We start from the raw sequence: 24288 nt of genomic DNA on the forward strand, positions 1-24288 counted from the left end.
TACACAGACAGAGTGATGGAGTCATTTAAGTGGGAAAGCTGTATCTCGCACATGGTGCGCGATGGTGGTAGGATGGCGTGCAAAACCCAAAGGAGCCTCTGCCCTAACAGCCAGCGGTGTGCTGCCATCTGCCACGTATTAGTAACAGTAATAGTTTTGTTTGTATTTAGTTTGTGAACTTGTTTTGTAGCAGAGCAGTAAGCATAAGGAGTTGAATTCTAATTTCATTTATGCACATACTTAAGCAGCATTAAAGTAGAAAGTAATTTAGTTTTTTAAAATACTGTTAAGGTAGAACCAAATTTGGCAAACTTGAGGCAGCTTAGTATATTGTTGATGGAACTCTGATGCTTGGCGTCACATGACTGGAACTGGAGCTCCAATTCCATATTTACCAGGTTATTTCCCTATTTAATAAGTGAAAAATATATTTATACCTAAAAGGGCAGTTCATGTTCATTATTTTACTCAAAAGATAGGTTACTTACTGTGTAACACTGAATAATTTCGATGTCTTGTTACTGGTTTCTTTAGTTTTCCTATTGTAACATATTCTTTAGAGCCAGCACAAGTTCTCATAGGAATGCTGTGCTATGAATTCTCTTACAGATGGTAAGATTTGATTTGAGACATTTCAAAAAATAGGGCAAATTTTTGAAATATGGGATTTCTGTGTTAATGTTAACAGAATAATAAAAGCAACTACTTTAACATTTTTGATGCTGTTCATTTTATTAAGTTCAACCTGCACAGTTATGATATGTATATCAGGAACACAGAATCCTGGTAGTTAACAGTTGGGAGAATACTTTTCCTCTGGACTGATCTAGAGATCATATTCATAGGGAGCCCAGGAAGGTTCATAATTGTCAAGTGTGCGTAATAATCGAACTAGCATTTCAAGGGAGAAATAACCAGTGTTTGTTAAAACATTACTATTTATTGGGTGCCTTCTTTGCATGGCACTTCAAATTCATTCTTCCATTAAAGTTTTTCGGGAATCTCTAAAGGTCTTGGCCACCTTGAGAGAGAAAAAGATGCTTGGAGGTTAAATATGATCTGTTCCATGTGTATCTATTATGTTGAAATTGCTGAGAAACCTCATGCTCTGCAAAATCAGGCACTACAAAGTAACACGACTTCTGGGGAAAGCAGGATTGAGAGCAAACTGATCACTCAGAAGCTATATAATTTTGTAGTTAGAACAAAAACTATAAAAATTTCAATAAAATAAACAGCACAGTTTAAAAGATTCTAAATTCCTGACAAAGTATAGTAAATATAGTTTTTTTTTTTTTTTTTTTAAGGTAACCCTTCTATATAGGGAATGGGGAGGTTACCGAGTTAGGGACAAGACTGAAATAAAATTAAAATGCACAGAGACTAGAGGGAACAGTATGTGTACTTCCAGGACAGAGCAGCATATGGCTAGACTGAGCCAAGAAAAATGTAGGGTGACGGCTTTCCAGTCCAGACCTTTATCCCATCCTCAGGCTGCATTCAGCTGCCGTTACTTAGTACAAAATATTAGCATATTGAGGGGAAAGTTGCTTATGAGCTAATATGATTTTCAGATGTGTTTACTGGTATTTGCTAGTGAGGTAAATCTCAAAACTACCTTACATTGTGTTTTGCTTAATGCTCTTGACAGATGTGTTTTTTTGCAAATTGAAGGTTTGTGGCAACCCTGCCATCGAGCAAGTCTGTTGGTGCCATTTTTCCAACGGCATTTGCTCTACAATATACTGTAAACACAATTTTTATGTGTACTGGGAAACCAAAAAATTCATGTGACTTGCTTTGTGATATTTGTTTTAATGTGGTGATCTGGAACTGAACCCACTGTATCTCCAAGGTATGCCTGTACTTGTTTTGTAACAGAACACATCATTTTTTTTTCCCCCAGACTTCATATTTACCAAGTGTTTTTCACTCCCAAACCCTCAGACATGTTCCATCCGCAGTACTTAGTTAACAAAATAGTTGTCTTTGAAGTGTCCCCCCTCCAATGAAATGTTACTTGAGAGGAAAGGAAACTAATGCTTAACTGGACAGCTCTGACATTTAAAGGTAATCATTACCTCATTTAATCCTCACAACCATAGCCTTGTGTCCTCCTCAGGTGAGGAGACTAAGTCCCAAAGAGGTTTGGGAATTTTGCCCAAGATCACACAGTTAAGGACCAGAGTAGAAATTTAAGTTCATATATTTCTGGCCAGAGAATTGCTTTTGTATACCACACTGCTTCTGGCAAAATAAGTTTGAGATCTTTAACAAAAGTGGTTGACTAACACACTTGCTAGAATTGAAGTGAAGTCGCTCAGTCGTGTCCGACTCTGCGACCCCATGGACTGTATCCTACGAAGCTCCTCTGTCCATGGAATTTTCCAAGCAAGAGTACTGGAGTGGGTTGCCATCTCCTCCTCCAGGGGATCTTCCCTACCCAGGGATCGAACCTGGGTCTCCTGCATTGCAGGCAGACGCTTTACCACCTGAGCCACCAGGGAAGAATTGGTGAAGTCCTTCTATTTATCCCCTCTATGGTCTTTTCTCCTCCAGCACTGAAATTGAAATAGCAGTTGTAGCATAGCGGGGAGATGAGCAAAACTGTTGATACCAGGGTATCTAGATTTGAAATTTAATTTGCTAGCTTTGTCCCCCATTAGTTATTTCATTTTAGTCAGGTTACCTTTATGTGCCTCATTTTTTTACATCTGTAAAATGATAATAATGAGTACTTAATTCTTGAGATTGAATATTAAATGGGTTAATAGGTTAAAACTTTTCAATGATACCTGACGCGCGGTATCTGCTCAGTAGATGTTAACTGTCACTCCTGCCCCATTGCTTCCCTTATTTCCTTTTTGGTTCATTCTTTTTCTACGCCAATTCCATACTGTTTTCCTAATTTCTCGCTTTCCTCCCCATCTCTTCGTATCATTGATTTGAAATAGTTAAATATAGATTGTACTTATGACTATTAATGTTTCCAATACTTCCTAAGTTTTCATTAATGTTTTGGGTGTATATGTTTGAATACCTGTTGTTTGTAGGGCTGGACAGTTTTAAAAATCAGTGATTGTGAGTAGTCGTAATGCTTTTATTTCTGACCTCAGGGAGGCTCTTCTTTGCTGTTTTTTTCCCTTTGTTCTCTCTGGTAAAGTTGAGCTTGTTGCCCTCCTCAGACAGCCAGCCCCTTAATTGCTTATTATCTCAGCCTCCATTGTGTTCAAGTGCTTCGGGCACGAACTTGCCTTTACTCTGTTCCAAGTAAAGTCAGCTCACTTGGCAAGAACTTCAGAGCTCCCTTATGGCCTCCTCCTCCCCTTGAACAAAACCTTTACACCATTGCTTCAGAATCGGGGTGGGGCAGTGGCCCTGCCTCACGGGGTGCTTGCCAGTGGTACCCCTGCTTCATGAGTAGTGTTGAGTGGCAGCAGCAGCCTCTAGGCTCCTGGTGTGGAACCTCAGTCATGTGAGTGAGATGGAGTGAGGGTCATTAGGACCGCGTTATTCTTGGCCTGCTGAACCTGGGGTCAGAGCTTCTGCTCTGCAAGTGGGACCTGGATGGAAGAAAGGCTCCCCACCCAGCTCTTCCCTGCAGTGGGAGCCTCTGCAGCTGAGAGTTGAGGATGATGAGAAATGCTTGCTATCTTCCTCCTCTTAAGGGGAGGGAGGGGTGGGCGGGGGCAGGAGTTGACTGGGAGTTTGGGGGTGAGAGCCTGTGTTCCTCTCTGTACCCACCTGGAATGGGGCTTCTGTCCTGCTGAGCTGGCTCAAAATGCCAGACTCTCTGTTTTTACTGAGTAGATTTTCTTTAGTATTCATTTGCTGTGTACCCTTAGGGTCATTTCTAGAGACTACAGAAGTTTTTTAATGGTTTTTACCAGTTACAGTTGTTTCACTGGCGAGAGTGTCCACAGAACTTCTGATGCCATCATTCCACAAGTCTTTTTTTTTTTTTTTTGCCACACTTACAGCATACAAGGATCTTAGTCCCCAAACCGGGGATCCAGTCAGTCTCCCCTGTGTTGAGGAGGATGGGGGGGTGTTTAACCACTGAACTGCCAGGGAAGTCCCCCATAAGTCATTTTTAATTTATTACTCATTGCCTACAGCCACTAAAAAATTCACATTTGAGAATGCTTTCGGAAGGATGCTAGAATTTATTGAAGCTTTTATATAAAAACCTCTGGTACCCTAATTGTGTACATATGGCTTGACAGATACAGTATGGAGAAGTTTTGAATAAAAAGGACCATTTACTGAGCACTTGTAAATGAATAAATTTCTGTTGCCACAGAGTTTAGAATGAAGGATGCAGTTCTGTTGTGATGACTTCTAGGAAGTACGAGTGGATGTACATGGTGATTTAGTGACAAAAATTAATGGTGTGTGTGTTTAATAGTGATGATAATAGAATACGGACATTTAGCTTAAGTAATGTTTTTAGATTTAACAGAGATTAATTAGACATCTTCATTTGCATTAGCTTGAGTTATTGATCGAATTTGAAGCTATCTAAAACTAGCATCACACTGGAGGGGTGGGGACTCTTTAATATAGCTGCCTTGACTGGTTTTGTGTATAATTTTATCATAATGTGTGATAAGAATGATGAGTCCTGTTATAATGATAATGGCAGTGCTGGTGGAACTACAGAAAGAAAGGCCTTTACTCTTGAGTGAAGGCTGCATTTTAAAATTGCCAAGGGATATTTAGGTTTATAGTTATGGACATGAAATGGCATTTTCCCATTGAACTATTGTTTTTATAACATCATTTTTGATTATGCCATGTTTCTTAGGAGTACAGCTGTTGTGATTTAGAAGAAAATATTTTGTGATATGTAGCCATTAAAGTGGAGAAGGCAATGGCACCCCACTCCAGTACTCTTGCCTGGAAAGTCCCATGGGCAGAGGAGCCTGGTGGGCTGCAGTCCATGGGGTCGCTAAGAGTCGGACACGACTGAGCGACTTCGCTTTCACTTTTCACTTTTCATGCATTGGAGAAGGAATGGCAACCCACTCCAGTGTTCTTGCCTGGAGAATCCCAGGGGCAGGGGAGCCTGGTGGCCTGCCGTCTATGGGGTCGCACAGAGTCGGACATGACTGAAGCGACTTAGCAGCAGCTGCCATTAAAGGTGAATATAGAAGAATACTTAGCATGAGGAAATTATAAATTAGGTGAAAAATCCGGTTTTATAAAATGTGCTTCTGCATCATAAATATTTTGATACTGTATCTTGGAGGTGTGGATATGGTGAGATTAATGGTAGTTTTCTCCCTATTTTCAAGCATTATTCATGCGTGGCCTGGAAGTTAAGACTGTCACCCTGGAACTTGTACTCCCTCAGTTAGAATTCTGGCTCTTCCACTTGACTGCCTCTTCACTCTGCCTCACTTTCTGAGGCTTGTCAACCTGACTGTGATGGTATTGAAATTGAGGAATGAGAGATGGACTTGGAAAAATAAGTTAGGGCTGATTGTGATTGATCTTGAACAGTATTATGTAAAAAGTAGAGAGGTTTTTTCCTCTGAAAACTAAAGGTTTCAGAGACTGAAAATGTTGACATTAATTTAGCAATAATATACTAAAAAGATTGGTAGTGTGGAGACCATCCAGGATGTTAAAATTGGAGTCTAGCCTAGAGTGGTGTGAGTGGGAGTGGAAAAAATAATGTTGGACACGTCATAAAGGAATTACTAGAACTGAAAAGGGAGAGGGTTTGACTTGTAGTTCACCACCACCACCCCCTCTTTTTTTTGTTTTGAGTGTTTACCTATTGTGGTCCAATGAATTCTTGGAATTCAATGATGAGCAAAGCGCATGCAGCTTCTGCCCTTAGACTTGTTTTGTTTTTTTTTTTTAACTGTTCCTTGAGGCATGTGGGATCTTCGTTCCCCTACCAGGGATCAAACCCGTGCCCCCTACAGTGGACTTTCAGAGCCCTAACCACTCACCTCGGGGAATTGCCGCTTGTGGAGCTTTTCTGTTCTGGTAGGGAGCGAGATCATACACAGGTGCTGTGAAAGAAGAATGCAGTTTCCTCTGAGAGCCTCTGGGAGGAGTACTTGATGGATTCTGAGTGAGGAGAGTTGAGGATTGGTGAATCAGTATTTGGTGGGCCAGACTAAGACCACTTTTGCAAAGGCTCCACAGTCAGCATGAGAAAGTACATTTTGAAGGAACAACAAGAAGGCGAATTGGAGTTAGAACCAGCTTTGGGTAGAGTAGTTGCAAGATGAGCCCAAAGTTGGGTGTTCTAGAGCATACTAAACCATTAGAGAAGTATTTTGGTCTTCATTGGGTCTTTGAGGGTTTTTTAAGCAGGGCCATGATATTTTAGGGTTTGCATTTTAATAAAATTCAGTAGTGATCATTTTTAATGCCAGAAAAAGAGAAACATAATTGGCACAGACAGGCCTGACAGTAACCATACTTTTAAGAGAAAAATCAGTCTCATCCTTGCCCCACCCCACCCCGCTCTTAGTTCTCCCTCTTCAAATATGAAAAGAATATCTTTATCTTGGGGGCTGTAGAGAATCTTCATGGTATATAATGGAAGAGCCAACGGCTTTGAGAATCTAAAAAGATGTTAATGCCATCTTGGACAAACTGAAGTTACTTAATCTCTTAGCTTCTGCTTCTGTTTGTTAAATTGGACTGATAATCATGGAATAGGGATCCTGGTGATTAAGTGAGGTTACATAAATAAAGGACCTACTATTGTGCCCCGTACATAAGTGCTCATAACTTGTCTAGAGTAATGTACAAATTAAGATGGAACTGGAAGGGGACCTGTGATACTATGATTGATAATAAGAAATGGTCTTTATCCCAGTTACTGGCGACTGAGCTTTTAGAACTTGGCATTTTCTAAGTGGTGAGGATCTGGAAGGTGTCTGTTGTTAGGTTAATGAAGTGACTTGAAAAGCCCCTAGATCGCTGAGGATGGGGGCTGGTTGCCAGGGAAGCCAACCCTATGAATAGTGTTCTCTCTCCCTTCCTGAAGGAAGGGGAGAAAGGCTTAGAGGTCCTTAATGGCCAGTGATTTAATCAGTTGTGCCTAGGTAATGAAGCCTTCCTAAAACCCCAAAAGGATGGGTTTCAGAGAGCTTCCAGTTTGGTGAACCCGTGGAAATATGGGCCAAGTGGTGAGCCCAAAGAGGACATGGAAATTCCATGCCTTTTCTCCATACCTTGCCCTATACCATCTGGCTGTTCCTTAACTTATATCCTTTTACAATAAATAAACCAATAATGTAGTAAGTAAAATGTTTCTTTGATTTCTGTGAGCTGCTCTAGCAAATTAACCCAAGGAGGGAGTCTTTGGAGCCTCCATTCTGTAGCCTGTTGGTCAGAAGCACAGGTGACAACTTGGATTTATGGCTGATATGTGAAGTGGGGGGAGAGTAAATCTTGAGCTGTCTTTCGGGAGATAGTGTCAGAATTGAGTTGAATTGTAGGACATCCAGCTGGTATCGATAATTGGTGTAGGGCAAAAAAACACCCATTGTAAATAATGGGATACAGAATTGTAGAGCCACAGAGAAACTTTGAATGGAATAGAACCAACAACTCCACAAAATAAAAAATCCTTGGATAGTATAAATACTGAAACGTGTTTTGCCTTACCCACTTAGAGTGGCTATGGATCATGGTGTATTGATATAATTGATTGTGAGGTGTGTCACAAATAATAATAATAGGTAGTTAAATAATTAGTTAAAACAAATACAGTGACAATGTTTGCAAATGAGTTTATCTAAAAATTAGTCGGGATTATCCCCCAATAATTTTCACTTAACATTTCAATGTTATCTTAGAAGGGATTTTTTAAAAAGCAGAAGTCCAGGTATTGCACAGATAATTAAAAGTACATACTTGTTTTTGATCGTTTGTTTATTTTAATTTTGTGTTCTGTTTCATATACTTTGAGGGTTTTGGCAGTTTTTCTCTGTCCATGGACGTGTGTCAAACCTGTAATACCCCATGTGTGTCATTTCTTATGCTGTAGAAGAACTGCTATGTAGAGAAAGATATTTTTTCTTCCAGACTACAATGCATAAAAAATTTGTTTTTAAACATGTTGAATCTATCATAGCAATAGAAATTCCAGTTTAAGATTCAAAAATATCTAAGTACTCTGGGCTTAAAATAAGCCAATACACTAAAATAGTGGTTATTTTGAAATAAAGCTTAGTACTTAAAAGATGTTTCATATTGATTTATAATAAAGATGAGACGACTTACACATTTTGCAGTTAAATTTTAAACCAACGTGTAAGTTCTTTCTTTCTGTTATGTACTAGAGTATTAATTGCAAAATAATAGTTTGTCTAGTTAGTTGTAATTACGGTCTTCATTTTGTAGTGATCGGTCAGAGGAGGAAGGTCTAGTGCTAGGTATGTATAGCTTGTGTTTCACAGGTATGTCTCTCACCGCTTGAGTCAAGTATTTTAAGAGGAAAACAAGGGTAATAGATGCCAATTAAACATGGAAAGTCACTAGATGAAGAAAGATAATTGAATAATTTTCCCCTTTGGTTTTGATACATAAAACCAGAATAGGTTAAGTTCTCAAGATAATTTCGTGGATGTATATAAGGATGATCTATCAAATTAGTTTCTAATGAACTCATTTTGGTGATCAGTAAATAATTTGTTGGACTTGCCATTGTTGCTTGTTTGTCTCTCAACACATTGTGTAATGTTAGTTCCACAAGAGCAGAGAGATTTGCCAGCTGTGTAATGCCATGTATTTATTCCTTTATGCTTAAAACAATATGTGGCCCACTGTAGATACTCAGCATATATTTCTTAAATGACTAAGCTTTGAGTTTTTATTTTAACGTCCTTTATATTTTGGATGAAAAGAGAAAAATTTAGAAAGAGAAAAGACTCTTTAAGTATAGTAGTATCATATATGTGGAATTGTAGAGACTTGCAGTGTGCTGTATAAAAGAGATACTGGAATGTAGGGAAAGTTTGAGCAGAGATGGGAGAATGTAGAGAAGGTCCTGTAGAGAAGGACCATTCTTTGTCTTAAGGGTTTCTGTGGTATTAAGGCCCTTCCATTTGAAAGCTGCTGTGGGAGAGGGAGAGGGTGGGGAGATTTGGGAGAATGGCATTGAAACATGTATAATATCATGTATGAAACGAGTCGCCAGTCCAGGTTCGATGCACGATACTGGATGCTTGGGGCTGGTGCACTGGGACGACCCAGAGGGAGGGTATGGGGTGGGAGGAGGGAGGAGGGAGGAAGGTTCAGGATGGGGAACACAGGTATACCTGTGGCGGATTCATTTTGATATATGGCAAAACTAATACAATATTGTAAAGTTTAAAAATAAAATTAAAAAAAAAAAGAAATTGAGTCCTACAAAGTTTAAAATAAATACAAATGGTTGATGTTTATGGAATTCTAGGTTATTTAGTATAATGGATAACTAAGCTTTATCCAGGTAAATGTGATGCTATTCCCATCTTGGAAGATGCTAAGTTTGAATATAAAAATACTATAGGTTCTAAAGGGACTATCCTTTTCAGCAAAATAACACTAAGGTAAATGGAAAAGGCAGCAGTCTGAGACCTCTCCCCAGATAAAACACCTAATATTGCCATTTTGTATTGCTGAAAATCCAAGATGCATTCTGGTAAAATTCGTATGAAAGGGAGGGAGAACAATGACCCTTGCAGTACTCTTGTTTTTCTAAAATAAAATGTTAAGCTTCAAACTTTACTTTGTACAGTAAATTTTCGCATTGTGATTTGTCGACTTTTAGTGCTCCTACAAGAAGTGGTGGCTATTGTGTCAGATTTTAAATGATTTGAATGATTATTGAGTTGCTCAGTTCTGTGTAGGATACTTTGACTTTGACTTGGTAGAAAGTTTGTTCTAACTCAGCTGCTGCTGCTGCTGCTGCTAAGTCGCTTCAGTCGTGTCCAACTCTGCGACCCCATAGACGGCAGCCCACCAGGCTCCCCCGTCCCTGGGATTCTCCAGGCAAGAACACTGGAGTGGGTTGCCATTTCCTTCTCCAATGCAGGAAAGTGAAAAGTGAAAGTGAAGTCGCTCAGTCATGTCCAACTCTAGCGACCCCATGGATGCAGCCTACCGGGCTCCTCCGCCCATGGGATTTTCCAGGCAAGAGTACTGGAGTGGGGTGCCGTTGCCTTCTCCGTCTAACTCAGCTATGAATGCCTAAATATCTGTGACTTGGAAGATAAGCTCCTTTAGAACCTTGAGAGTACTTCTTGTAATCAAGTAAAGGAGTGTGATAGCAATTCATATCCCATCCACTTGAATTGAATGGGATTTATTAAGAAAGGTACCAATGTTCCAGGGGATTCCCTGATGGTTCGAATGGTAAAGAATCTGTCTGCAGTGCAGGAGACCCTGGTTCGATCCATGTGTCAGGAAGATCCCCTAGCCATTCCAGTATTCTTGCCTGGGAAATCCCATGGACAGAGGAGCCTGGCGGGTTATAGTCCATGAGGTGGCAAAGAATTGGACATGACTGAGCAACTAACATTTCACTTAAAAAAAAAAAAAAGGTAAGAAAGTTACCAGTGTTGGAAATTCCCTGGCTGTCAGTGGTTAGGACTCGGCACTCTCACTGCCAGTGACCCAGGTTCGATCCCTGTGGGGAAACTAAAGTCTTGAAAGCCCTGTGGTGTAGCACCGCCCCCCCCCAAAAAAAAAGGAAAGAAAAAGGAGGAAAAAAATAGTGGTGTTATTCTTGGGTAACATAGTTGTAGTATATCTTTGATTTTTTTTCCCCCTCCATTCAGACTTTCCACATTATATTTCAATACATTATTTTCAAATTCTTAGCTCAAATATTCAATAACTCTACACAGTACACTATAGAAAAGGAAGAGAAAATTAAAATTTTTGAGAATTACTGTGTTTGGTATTTATGAAACACTTTTATCAAAATAATTCTCATGAGTTTTTTCTCTTTTTGCTGTGCTACATGGCATGTGAGATTTTAGTTCCCCAACCAAGCATCAAACCTCTGTCCCCTGCCTTGGGAGCATGCAGTCTTAACCACAGGACCACGAGGAAAGCCCCTTCATGGCATTTTTGTGGGTAGCACTGTCTGCTTTAAAGACCTGGAAAAGTAGTGACAGTACTTGTTACTGGACTTTAAGATAGGGCAGCTTGTAAGTGGCAGAGGTGGGGTTTTGAGCAAGAGTTATGTTTGAATCCAGAAATTACTTTTAATTGTTCCATTCCTGTGTCCTGTTCTTAATCTCTCAACCTAGCACACTAAGGGAAAAGTATCCAATTCTTATGTGGTGGTAGAGAGATGACTGTTAAAAATAGCAGAATAGAGCAGAGTATATGCTGTGCTGACACCTACTGTGCCTGCCCAGCACAGAAATGTGGAGAAGATGATTTAGTTCCGTGGTCTGAGAGAAAGGTGTTTTATTTGGGGAGAGGTCTCAGACTGCTGCCTTTTCCATTTACCTTAGTGTTATTTTGTTGAAAAGGATAGTCCCTTAGTTATCCACAGAATGCTTTTATCTAGAATAATTTGTCCTCTGACTTTTTGCCAGATATTTTTGATTTGTCTGTAGATGGAGAGTTACTGAGATGCATATGAATGGAACGATGTTGAGCATAAACAAACAACATGAGAATATAATTCTAAGATGTTTTAAGTTAATGTCCTAATGTTAAAGGAGTACAAAGCAAGAGAGCCGTTTTATATATATATATATATATATATATATATATATATATATATATATATATAATATATTATTGTGGGAAAAATTCATAATCGATTTTAACCATTATTAAGAATACAGTTCAGTGGCATTAAGTGCATTAACATTGTGCAGCCATCACCACCAACCATCTCCACAACTTTTCAGTCTCCCAAACTGCAACTCTGTACCTCTTGATCAATAATTGCCCGTCACCCCACTTTTCCAACCCCTGGTAACCACCTTTCTACTTTCCTTCTCTGAGTGTAGTTACGTCATATAAGTAGAGTCATGGACCGCTTGCCCCTTTGTGACTGATTTGTTTCATTTAGCATTACGTCCTCTAGGTACATCCAAGTCAGAATTTTCTTCCTTGTTAACGCTAAATACTATTCCATTGTGTGTGTATACCAAATGTTTATCCATCCACCCTTGGGTTTGCTTCCTGGAAATACCTTTTGAAGAGTGATGGCATTGGTTTAATGGACGAAGTAATAAAATTCACTTTAGAGTTATTAACTTATCTGTGTTTTGTTCAAGTCACTTCTTAGAGCCATGGTTTTCTAGTTTACAGGAAAATACCACATTCTATGTAAACTGTAAGGATGTACCTTAAAAATATCATTTTAATTTTGTTGTGCCTCAGGATTTGTTTCCCCCTTTCCAACTTGCCCTACATTTGGGAATAAATAATAGACTTCTTCCCACCCCCCAAGATTGTGACTCCTCACTTTCAGAAGGAGGTGTTTATTTGTGGGGGATACCGTATGATGATAGAAGGGGAAAATGGGGAAACAGTGTCAGATTTCATTTTCTTGGGTTCCAAAGTCAATGTGGATGGTGACTGCAGCCACAAAATTAAAAGACACTTGCTCCTTGGAAGAATAGCAATGACAAATCTAGACAGTATATTAAAAAGCAGAGACATCACTTTGCTGGCAAAAGTCCATATAGTCAAAGCTATGGTTTTTCCAGTAGTCATGTATGGATGTGAGAGTTGGACCATAAAGAAGGCTGAGCACCAAAGAATTGACACTTTGGAACTGTGGTGCTGGAGAAGACTCTAGAGAGTCCCTTGAACTGCAAGGAGATCAAACCAGTCAATCCTAAAGGAAATAACCCTGAATATTCATTGGAAGGACTGATGCTGAAGCTGAAGCTCCAGTACATCAGCTGTCTTTTGCAAAGAGCCAACTCATTGGAAAAGACCCTGATGCTGGGGAAAATTGAGGGCAAGAGGAGAATGGGGCAACATAAAGAGATGGTTGGATGGCATCACCGACTCAGTGGACACGATTTTGAGCAAACTCAGGGAGATAGTGAAGGACAGAGAAGCCTAGTTCGCTTCAGTTCATGGCATCACAGAGTTGGACATGGCTTAGCGACTGAACAACAACCCATCTGACGCTAATGAATCCATCTTGCACTCTTTTGTGAACATTCTCTTCAAGACCCCCACCCCCAAGTTTTCCTTCAGTTCCTGACCTAGAGTCAACTGTTTAGTGGATGTTTTCACTGTTGTTTCAGCGTCAAAAAGTGTACTTGTCACTAATGTGACTACTATCTACTTACTATTGTCTCCCCTCCCCTTTGAAAAGAAGTGGAAAGGAAATCGAAGTTCAGGATTGTAAACGCCAAGGAACCTCAGGTTCAGGAATGGACGTGGGAGTAGTTGCAGCCAGTTGTGGCTAATTCTGAGAAGAGAACAGACAGGGTGAACAGCAACAGTCATTTGACTATCAGCTGTCAATTAGTAGAGCATGGATCAGTGAACCAGACCTTCTTTCCCCTCCAAAGTACGTATTTATAAAGATTTGCATGTAATTTGGGGGGAGTTAATCCTCAAACCTGTCCGTAGACCTCAACTGAGGTCTAAGACTTAAAACAGTCTTGATAGCTTAGATACAACTAGATGATGAGAGAGACAATGGAAGAAAGGAAGGGGGAAGCAGAGGCCTTCTTTTTAAGATTTGGGGGGAAAGGGAAGGACGGAAGTTGGTGAATTTTCATCTTGGTAATGAAGATTGAAGCACATTTATAGGCTAAGAGACATCCAGGAAAAGATTGAGGGGGGTGACAATTGAGATATTATTCATTGGGGATCGTGAGTAATGGGATCAAAAGGAAGAGATTGGAGCAGGGTTGAAGTAGAGAAGATTGAAGTTGAATCGGTTAGCTGATGTTTTGAGTGGTAAGAAAAAGAATAGTTAAACAATTTGCCAGCCAACCCAAAATGGCTGAAGAAAATGGTAGGTGGGTTTTTTAAATTGTCTGCTGCTGCTGCTGCTAAGTCACTTTAGTCGTGTCCGACTCTGTGACCCCATAGACGGCAGTCACCAGGCTCCCCCATCCCTGGGATTCTCCAGGCAAGAACACTGGAGTGGGTTGCCATTTCCTTCTCCAATGCATGAAAGTGAAAAGTGAAAGTGAAGTTGCTCAGTCGTGTCCGACTCTTAGCGACCCCATGGACTGCAACCCACCAGGCTCCTCCGCCCATGGGATTTTCCAGGCAAGAGTACTGGAGTGGGGTGCCATTGCCTTCTCCGTTTTAATTGTCTACTTCACATAAAACTTTTTTGTAATGTAGGTTGATAAAAAAGGAAAGCAAAAGTGAGAGAGAGGCTGTTCAACCATGTTACCTTTGTTTTTCCACTTTACGTATTAAAGATTTTTCCGTTTTTAGCCTCACCAGTGCTCGATATTATCAGTCTTAAACTTTTTATTATTCCAGTTTGATAAGTGAAAGGAAATCTTCTTAGAACCCCATCTCTGGGTTAAGTGATTATATTTAAGCTTGAGGCAAACATGGAGTAAATGGAAATGTGGTTTCCTTAAAACTAAATTACCTGTAAATCAGTCAGTTGAGGCTCTCATTCTTGGGGCATGTTAGAATCAGTTATGGGGGAGGTATTTTTAAAAGTACTGATGCCTAGGCTTAACTCCAAAGTATTGTAATTTATTCATTCTGAAGAGGGGTTTAGACATCAGTGTTTTTAAAAGCACCTCGGATGATTTTACTCTGCAGCCAAGAATACAGAATTGAGGGTTTGGTGGTCTTCCTGTATACAGCTTTGCTGCTCAGGTAGCAAAGAATTCCATTGTTAAACAGTTCGGGTCTGGAGCCCTGCTGTGGCTCTGGGGGTGCCTGTGGCCAAAACCTTACCAAAAGGGAAACGTCAAGGTCATTTGACAAAACAGGTTGTATTGGAGGAGTAGGATACAGTTTGAATCCTCTCCAAAGAAAAAGTCCCCCAAAGTTTTAAAGTTTCTGTTGAAACCACTTGTACATTTGTTTAGAAACCATTTTAATACCCATGTACCAGTGATAAATGTTAGTTGTGCAGTTCTTCCTGAAATATTTTTAATAATCAGATTTTATTACTTGGTTTATATCTTAAATATGTTTGTGAGATTGTGTATATTCAAGGCATTAGCAAATTGAAGACAGTTTTTGCCACTCCATAATTGAATTGAAATAACAGCCAAATAAATAACCTTGATAATGTCTTTGGAATCCCAGGAGGAAACTGAAATATTATGAAGCTGTACTTGTATGTTTTCTTGATGTAACTACTGATGTACTATTATCAGTTTATTTAAATATAGTATTAATGAAACTAACTTTTCACTTTGTCCTCTCTTTTATATAGCCACCTTCTGACTAGATTCACTGGTAATACTGAATTTGAACAATTCCTTAATGTTTTTTATGTCTAAAACAAATGTGCTTTTTTTTCTTTTACTTGTAGGTTATGCAATGGTCTCTGCAAGATGGTTTATTCTTGAATTGGAGCTTTTTAAGACTGACAAATGCTGGTACTTCACCTTCTATAAGTGGACTATAATTTCTTTTTTCAAGACAACTACATAAGCAGACAAAATTGCAAAGATCTGCCCTGTGTCGAGTATGACAGCCACGACTCGTGGCTCTCCAGTAGGAGGGAATGACAGCCAGGGCCAGGCTCCTGATGGACAGTCTCAGCCCGCCCTCCAACAGAATCAGGTAGGAAGTTTAATAGTTAAAGCTATGTTGGTGTATCTGTTACGGGTACAGATATCCCATGTTCTAAATAACTAAATATCCCATGTTCTGAATAATTAGTAGCATATTCTGAATAATTTGTGAAGTTACATAAAGCTGTTATTAAGAAAAATAAACGTGTGTCTTACACAGTAACAAGAATCTCAAATGCTGTATAGGTGGTGATGCTTGGGTATGTAGCCCCTTTTTTCCCTCTGGTGTCTTATTCTATCAGTAATCATTAAAGTTAAGCCCTTTGTCGGTTCCAGAACAAAGCATTAAATCATTTGATGTAGCCTGTGGTGAGCGTATGGGCTCAAGTCATGTTGCTTGTGTTCACATTTGAGCTTTGCACCATGCGATGCTAGCTTTATGACTCTGGGTAAATTATATGACCTTTTAAGCCTCAGTTTTTCTGCTGTAAAAAGATAATACTGTAACTACTTCATGGGATCATTAATAGGATCAAATGAAATAATATTTTCTTAGAGCTTAAAATAGATTTGGGTATCAAGAGTTTATGCTGACCTCAAAACTCAGAGGGTAATATTCTTTTTCTGTTCTATGGATGAATTTGTGTAAGATTTCAGTTATTTCTGCATTAATAATTTCACCAGTAAAATTGAAACAATTTGGCCTGGGGCTTTATTTGTGGAAAGGATATAACTGCAGATCCAATTTTTTTTTAATAGGGGGATTTTCTGATTTGTGTGTGTGTGTGACTTTTGGTAATATATTTTCTCAAGGAATTTGTCCACTGCATCTAGATTGTCAAATTTATTGAAGCAAGACTGTTTATAATATCCTTTTTTATCTTTTTAATGTCTTAGAATCTGTAGTAACATCTCCTTTTTCATCCCTGATACTGCTAATTTGTGTTCTCTCTTCTGATTACCCTTTCCTAAAGGATTTACCAATTTCATCAAACCTTCCCTCAAACCAATTTTTGGCTTTAACTATCTCCCCCCTTCCTACTTGTATGCTTTTAACCCTTATTTCATGTTCCCTTTTACTTCTTTTGCATTTGAATTGCCGTTCTTTTTCTCACTTCTTGAAATGGGAGTTTAAAGAATTAATTTTCAGCTTTCTATTGTACATACTTTTATACCAGGAAATATTAAACTGAATAAGACAAACATTAAAACTTGTAACGCAGCTCAGACAGAGCTTAGAGGTGAACTTGTCACTGCGGGGCATGCACGTGAATCACAAACTTGCTTACAGTTGGTGCATGTTTCTGTAGAATTCTGTATGGGTTAGTGTTAGGCAAAAGTTACTGTAGAGTACTTATATCTGTCATTTGAGGATAACTTTTTATTGTCTAGCTATTATAGGTTATTCTCTCTATTGACAAGAATGATAGGAAAGAGTCGCACGTGTGTGCGCGCGCTCATGCGCGTCCTCTTTCCCTCCCTCCTTCCCCCACTTTCATCCTCTCCCTCTGTCATTTTAGAGAAGTGAGCAAGTCAGGTTTTAATAAATGTCAATTTTATTCCTTTTCCTCTCCAGTTCCCACTTTTAGGACATGTAATACTTAAGTATATGGTCACAGGTCTTGGACACAGTTAAGTCTTTCCTATGTCATAAATTTGTTAGTCAGTACTCGTGTTTCTTTAAACATAGTCAGTTTGTGGTAGATGCCAGAGATTTATATTTTTAAACCAGGAGCTTGTGGGTGGATTTCCAGTGTCTATTGCCCTCTCTTTTCTGTTTCATACCTGCACCATGCACAGACTCCTAAATCATTCGCCAGTGTTTGTGGTTTGCATGGCTTTAGGTAGAAATTAAATCTTACTCTTATCTTAAGGTATATACTAAGAGCTCTTGGGTTTGTGATCTTCAACTTAATATTATGCATCTGCCTTATGTCCTCTTACTTTAAATAGCTCTTTACATTTTTGGAGATGATAATTTAAAAAGGAACAAACAAATTGCATTCTTCCCTTTTTTTGGCCTCGTGGCTTGTGGGATCTTAGTTCCCCAACCAGGGATTGAACCTGGGCCCTTGGCAGTGAGAGCACGGAGTCCTGACCACTGGATCGCCAGGGAATTCCCACAAATATATTCATAACCGTCTGTAGTATCCCTTTTTCGCTTTCTTATCCTCTGCTTTTTAATGTTAGGATTCTAGTTATTTCAAAAGGTTTAGCACTTAATGGACCTGGAAGAAGCAACCATAGCACTAATCACTGCCCACCTTATGGCTTACCTTGAATATATTTTTTTCATATGGCATAAAGGGAATTTCTAAAATCAATCAGATTTTTCACTTAATATATAGTAATTTTTAAAAGGGTTCCCACAGGAGAGAATTTTAAGCTCTACTAAAGCTCAGTGATAAATGAAGCAGCCTTGGGAAAGGCCCTGTGAGATGAACACTCTTGGGAGATATTTATGGGAGGGTGCAGACTTTCTGGAATGGAATTTGGTAATATATATGTCAGCAGCCCTAAAAGAAATAATTTTTACCGTTGTTGTACTAATTATATTCCCAGGGTCCTGTCCTAAGGAAAAATTGAAAATTTTTATGTAAAAGATTTATATATAAAAGTATAATTTTATGTTAGCAGTAAAAATTGCAGAATGCTAAATGTCCCTTAATTTTGTTTAATTGATTGAATGCAATGTCCATATGGCCATTAATCAGCTCTTTAAAAAAGATTATTAGTGATGTGGGAAAATACTTAAATGGAAAAAGACACAAACTCAAGCAAGTATTATCCTAATTTTAGTGAAAATTTATACATATATATGGACAGGATTTGTGGGGGTCACAGAACAAAAATTTCAGGAAATAATTGAAAATGTCTCTGGTGCTTTGGTGTACTATTATGGGTATCTTAATTGTTATTTTTGTCTTTACAATTTCTGTGAGCATATCTATAATACATATATACCAGAGGAAATGGGGGAGGCTTTTTAAAAATTAATGAAGCAGACTTCCTAAGTTACATACTTAAAATGCAAATATTTCTGTTGGGCTTCTAAAACTTGAATTCTGTTGTGTAGTTTTTTTGCCTTGAAACTAGCCCTTTAGCACCTACATAGTGTTCATCATCTTAAGTAAAGATTTGCTGTTTTCTTGCAAATTGGCTCTATGAGTTCATGTATAAAGTTTGTAACTAGAATATAGTACATCCACCTGTCTTCAGTACAAGCATTTATTTACGCATCTGTTCAGTGAGTGCTAATAAAATGATAAGGAATGGGACCTTCTCTAAAAGGGCCATCAACCTACAGTGGGTAGAAAATTCCACACAAACACACAAAAATCAGCTCAAAATTTAGACTAGTTTCAATTAGGAGAAAAATACTATCTGCTTTCAAAATTAATAAGGGTTATAAAAGTTCATTCACTTAGTTGTAGAAATACTGTGCACAACTAAAGTATGGAGGGGGGAAAAAAAGAAGCACCAACAGTGAAGAGTAAAGTTAGCCTTATTAGTTGAAGATGAAGTCAGAGACTTTTTAATCTGTAAAATGTGTGCAGTAATTTGTATCATGAACGGCTCATATATGGGAAATGTAAGTGGAGAAGCAGTACACATGGTAGATAAGAACTCAGACTTTAGAATTAGACCTGGATTTGAATCCTGACCACAGAATTGGAGCTGTGTGACCTTGGGCTAATTACGTATTGTCCGAGGTTTTGTTTTTTTAATCTATTAAGTGGAAGAATACTTCCTTAGGCTGTTGAGGATTAAATGAATTTATGTTCATGTGTAGTAGCACACAGACTGCCTGATACATCATAAACTTACAATGACCATATCTTTAAAAATTTAAATTATTGCCCCCAATCTGTTTTGGTGTTTGAATTATTAGATGTACGTTTGTTATAGAAACTTAAATCTGGAATATCTAATCTTTAAGACCTCATCGCCTGATTCCTCCAATGAAAATTCCCCGGCAACTCCTCCAGATGAGCAAGGTCAAGGTGATGCCCCATCACAGCTTGAAGATGAGGAGCCTGCATTTCCACATACTGACCTGGCAAAGTTGGATGACATGATCAATAGGTGAGTTGATTTTGTCTTGTTTTTTTGATGTATGTCATACACAGGGAAAACAAGATTTTCATACTGTATTTTCATATTATGAAAATATAGTATATTTTCATAGTACTAATCAGCATAGTGATTAGTACTAAGAAAAGAGCAAGAGTGGATAGAATATCACAGTTAACCATGTTGCCTCTTTAAAGACCCTTAACATCTTAGTCATTGCCAAGTATTTTGCAACCTGTGGTTCTTAATGGATTTAAAAATGAAAGGAAGTAACAGTGTCAATAAAGTGTTAAGATTAATGATGATCACTCTAGCTGGTGTATTACTGAAGTAGAACCATATGTGTGATTTCCCTTTTTTCTTATTGGTGAATGGGTTACTGGATGACTTGAATACTTTTTGCATGGCCCTAAGGTAAACCAGGTCATAAGGAGATTGAATTCCTCAGAGCCTGCCCCTTGTCAACTGATTAGCTGGAGGCATTTAAGCATCTCACCCATTTGTTTCTCCTGATCTTCATCTCTAAAGAGTAGTTCAGCATATACATTTTTTCATATTCATAATACAAACATTCACCTCCACCCCCCACCCACCCCCACGCTTTATTTGGAATAAGACTCAGAGAGTGAAAGTTTAAGCTTGTGTGTACGGGAAGGAAAATATGTAAAAAGAAGATAAGGGAAGAGTGTGTTAGGGACCCTCCCCCCCACCCCCACTGGTCTGTGGTCTTACACCAGGCTGTAAGCTCAACAAGTGAGTCCTAGGGAGGTGTGACACATCCCCTCAAAAGAAAAGGAAGACACACACTTATAGGGACTTACTTGCTTTACTAAATGTACTTTTTAAAAACATTCTGATTATATAACTAATATAATGTAAGTACACATTGTTAAACATAGAAATATATTATGTCAGTAAGGTTCACTATAATTTCCTTGTTAGGTACACACCTCCCAACCAAAACTTAACCACTAGCAATAAGGTTTTCATTTTTCCAGGTTATCTTTGTGTTTATTATCATAAGCACTGCTTTCTCTAGAAATAATGGAATTCTTACTATATTACTGAAATGTTTTCCTCATTTCATTTATCTTAATTTTCCTATTAATATGTATTTAATTCATTGGTTTTAGAGATATATTTGAAAGAACACATTAAATGTATATAATGAATTAGTCAAGCAAACAAACAATTGTATAAAGTTGTAATGTCCCTGACCATTCTCTATAACAGAGGTACAATAGCAAAAAGTTGTATTTTGCTATTCAATTTTTGTCTGGTGGTTGCTCACTCAAGGACAAAATTGCATGTTAGCAAATCTGGTGGGGAAGAGAAACATAAAATGCTTGTTTTTTATGTAAATGAGCACTTTCATATGAACTCTAACAGTAGATATCCATTTAAGTGATATATGATTATTATAGTAGTTTTATATCTAAGTTATTAAAATAATTTATTCCCCCTTCTCTCATTGCTATATTTTTTTCTTGATAGTTCCTTAAAAATTTTTTTGTTTGTAGAGACAACAGATGACACTTAGTCAAACAAAGCAGATAGTCTGCCAACTTTGTGGTTTTAATATTTTAGTGTCATTTTAATATTTTCATGGTGAGGTAAGTAACTGTAATTAGTAACTCATTTATAGTGCCTCTTTCAGTGTTCAACCAATAAACATCTTTTTATATTATTAAAACTCTTAGGCCTCGATGGGTGGTTCCAGTTTTGCCAAAAGGGGAATTAGAAGTGCTTTTAGAAGCTGCTATTGACCTTAGTAAAAAAGGTAAGTTTAAATGGTATTAGGCTTTGCATATAATGTATCCTACTAGAAAATAGTTTCACTTCATGCCTGAATACTTTTTCTGTATATTCTTAGATAAGAACATTTAGCTAAGTTTTCTTGCTATGCTTAAGATTTATACCTGGAGCAAGGGTTCATATCCTTTGGACAACCTTCAAGGATGTTTGTGAACTCTCAGAAGTTATACATGAAATTTGTATATATTCATGTTTAAACTGTCCAGCTTATGTGTTATTTTTTAATACATAGAAAGGTTTGAATTTCCTCTAAAAGAAAAAAAGACTTGAAAGATGAGATACTGGTTTTTTCCTTAATAACCCGTTTTTTTTTAAACTATGTTTTTATTCTTGTCTAGAAGTAAAAGCTTAACTTTGGAATTAATTTTTTTCAATGATTGGTTCTTAAGGTGCAACTGAATTTTCTTAGCAAAGGGCTACTATTGTAATATGTACATATTTTTAAGGCTTAGAGATTAAAGTAAACAGCAGTAACATTTTAGTTTCTGAAATTGGGTAGCCATGGATATGTTCTCATTATCAGTTGAAATTAATTATTACAAAAATTGTCTTTGGTACTTAAGTCTGTCTCATTCCAAGCAAGGGTAAAATTTCCTTTGTCTTAATTACCCGCCTTCATTTAAAGAATGTGTCTTTACACCGTATTAATCTTATAAAACCAATCTAATGAGTTATGAAAATGCATTATCAGATTACCATTGTTTTTCTACTACTCAAATTTCTTTTGTTCATTTACACATTTATTCATCCGTTCAGCAAATTTTTTGAAGACTTCTGTCTTAGGCATGTTTTAAGTCCTAACTGTACAGTGATAGGCAAAAACACACAATGGTTATTTCATTTAATATCATTGCCATTCACGGGACATGCAGTCTCTACCCCTCCCACCCCCCCCATATTTTTTTAGGACCCATGGTTTATTTTAATTTTAGACAAGGTTCAGATTTTTTTAAAGTATAGTACTAGGTTTAAATGTCATGTCTTTTGTACAACCAAAATCAGATACTTTATATACAAATTGAATGGGTTTTCATTTTGTCGTCGAGAGTTAAAGATTTTGTGTGTGTGACTGGGGACATGTAGCACTATTGCCTTTCTGAAATCAGATGGAATTAAAGACATAAACAGATGTTGAGCCAGTAAAAGAGACTAATAATGAAGATGAAAATTTATCTTTAATTGATGAAGCTCTTCTTTAGAATAATATAATAGTATTTGTCAAATGGATAATTTACAACCAGAATGAGATTTTAAAAATAGTTGAGAAACATCATTTTTTGTTTTTTTTGTTTTAAAGTTTATTGTCAATAAAATACTGTAAAGTATTTAAATCTCCTATCACATTGTTCTCATAACCATTTTGTTTTTAATGTTGGGCCACTGTCATAATTAGAAATATTTTCAGTTCATCTTAGTATTACTTGGCTTAATGTACTTTTATACTGTTAAGTATTTTTGAAATTCATTGATGGTGGTTTTTATTTTTCAATCTGTTACTTTTTTGACCTCTTAGATAATGCTTTGAATTTTTTTCTGAAACTAGTCTGCAATTGTTAGCTGTTACTGAATATTTTACAGTTACTACTTTTTATCATGTAATTGGACATTGTAAGACAATTAGAGAAATAATTTGTTTACATTAATTTTTCTCTCCTCTTAGGCCTTGATGTTAAAAGTGAAGCATGTCAGCGATTTTTTCGAGATGGGCTAACAATATCTTTCACGAAAATCCTTACAGACGAGGCAGTGAGTGGCTGGAAGTTTGAGATTCATGTGAGTCTTTTATTTTAAAAATCTGACTTACATAGTCATGATTTATATATATATATATTTGGTTACATATTTGATCATTACTTGAATTAAAGGATTTTTTAAAATGAGAAATTTTATAATTTCTGTTGAAGAAGCATGATCATTTAGAACGTGAGTTTTCAAGTTAGAAAACATAGGTTTAATCTGTTTCCTTATTTCTCGAGTGCCTTGTGATTTTTGAGATGCCACCATATTTCATTGAAAATATGACATGTTGTGAAATGCACCATTTACTCCTTTTATGTACCACTAAGGAAGGAAAACGCCCAAGATGGGGAACCTATTATCTGGCACACAAAGGGTCAATGCAGAGAAGTAAACTTTACGTACAAAAAGAGACACCAAAGAAACCTGCGCATTTCAACTTTGGCGCCTGGTGGAGGGGGAGAAAATCTCTTGAAATTTTAAACCACAAGCCAATATTCAGTAGTGGTCTCAGGTTTATATGATGTATGATTATATGATACAACCAAATTCCAGAGATCTTAAAAAGTGAAAAAAAATGTGCATTTTTAGATTGAAGTACCGTAATTACTACAAGTTTCTGTTTTTTGTTTATTATAGGGAAATATGGTCACAAATTGTGAGTTTTTGAGTATGAAATGGAAGCTTTGGGAGTAGTACCAGACTTTTGCATTGAGGTTTAGATAGCAAACCTACTCCATCTTGGATATTTCTACATTGCTTAGATTTTAGAGTTGTTGCCTCCAGTTTAAAAATTACAGGGAGGAAGCAGTGGTAATGTGCATCTTGTCTGGGGACACAGAGCAGTGCCTACTTCATTTTGTAAGCCATTGCAAATGGTTCTTGAAAGTAGATACTATATAATTTATAAAGTAAATGCTAATTGCTTTTTTAAATTTATTTTTAATTGAAGGATAATTGCTTTACAATATTGTGTTGGTTTCTGCCA

General features: G+C 37.5%; 1 protein-coding gene and 1 non-coding gene across 6 annotated transcripts in view; one reads left to right on the forward strand and one right to left on the reverse strand.

Moving 5' to 3' along the window:
- Nucleotides 1-24288, forward strand: part of USP9X (ubiquitin specific peptidase 9 X-linked) — a 116931-nt gene that overhangs the window by 18440 nt on the left and 74203 nt on the right. For all 5 annotated transcript variants that reach the window (XM_027533634.1, XM_027533637.1, XM_027533638.1 and 2 more), the window contains exons 2-5: nucleotides 15470-15723; nucleotides 19615-19760; nucleotides 21449-21528; nucleotides 23224-23336. In XM_027533634.1, the coding sequence (XP_027389435.1) occupies nucleotides 15628-15723; nucleotides 19615-19760; nucleotides 21449-21528; nucleotides 23224-23336 (435 nt within the window). In that variant the 5' untranslated portion in view covers nucleotides 15470-15627. The remainder of the gene's footprint in view (nucleotides 1-15469; nucleotides 15724-19614; nucleotides 19761-21448; nucleotides 21529-23223; nucleotides 23337-24288) is intronic.
- On the reverse strand, nucleotides 2436-2507 carry TRNAC-GCA. The gene has a single exon. It is a non-coding gene; the product is annotated as a tRNA-Cys (tRNA).

Source organism: Bos indicus x Bos taurus, chromosome X (assembly GCF_003369695.1).
Source record: "Bos indicus x Bos taurus breed Angus x Brahman F1 hybrid chromosome X, Bos_hybrid_MaternalHap_v2.0, whole genome shotgun sequence".
Taxonomy (NCBI): domain Eukaryota; kingdom Metazoa; phylum Chordata; class Mammalia; order Artiodactyla; family Bovidae; genus Bos; species Bos indicus x Bos taurus.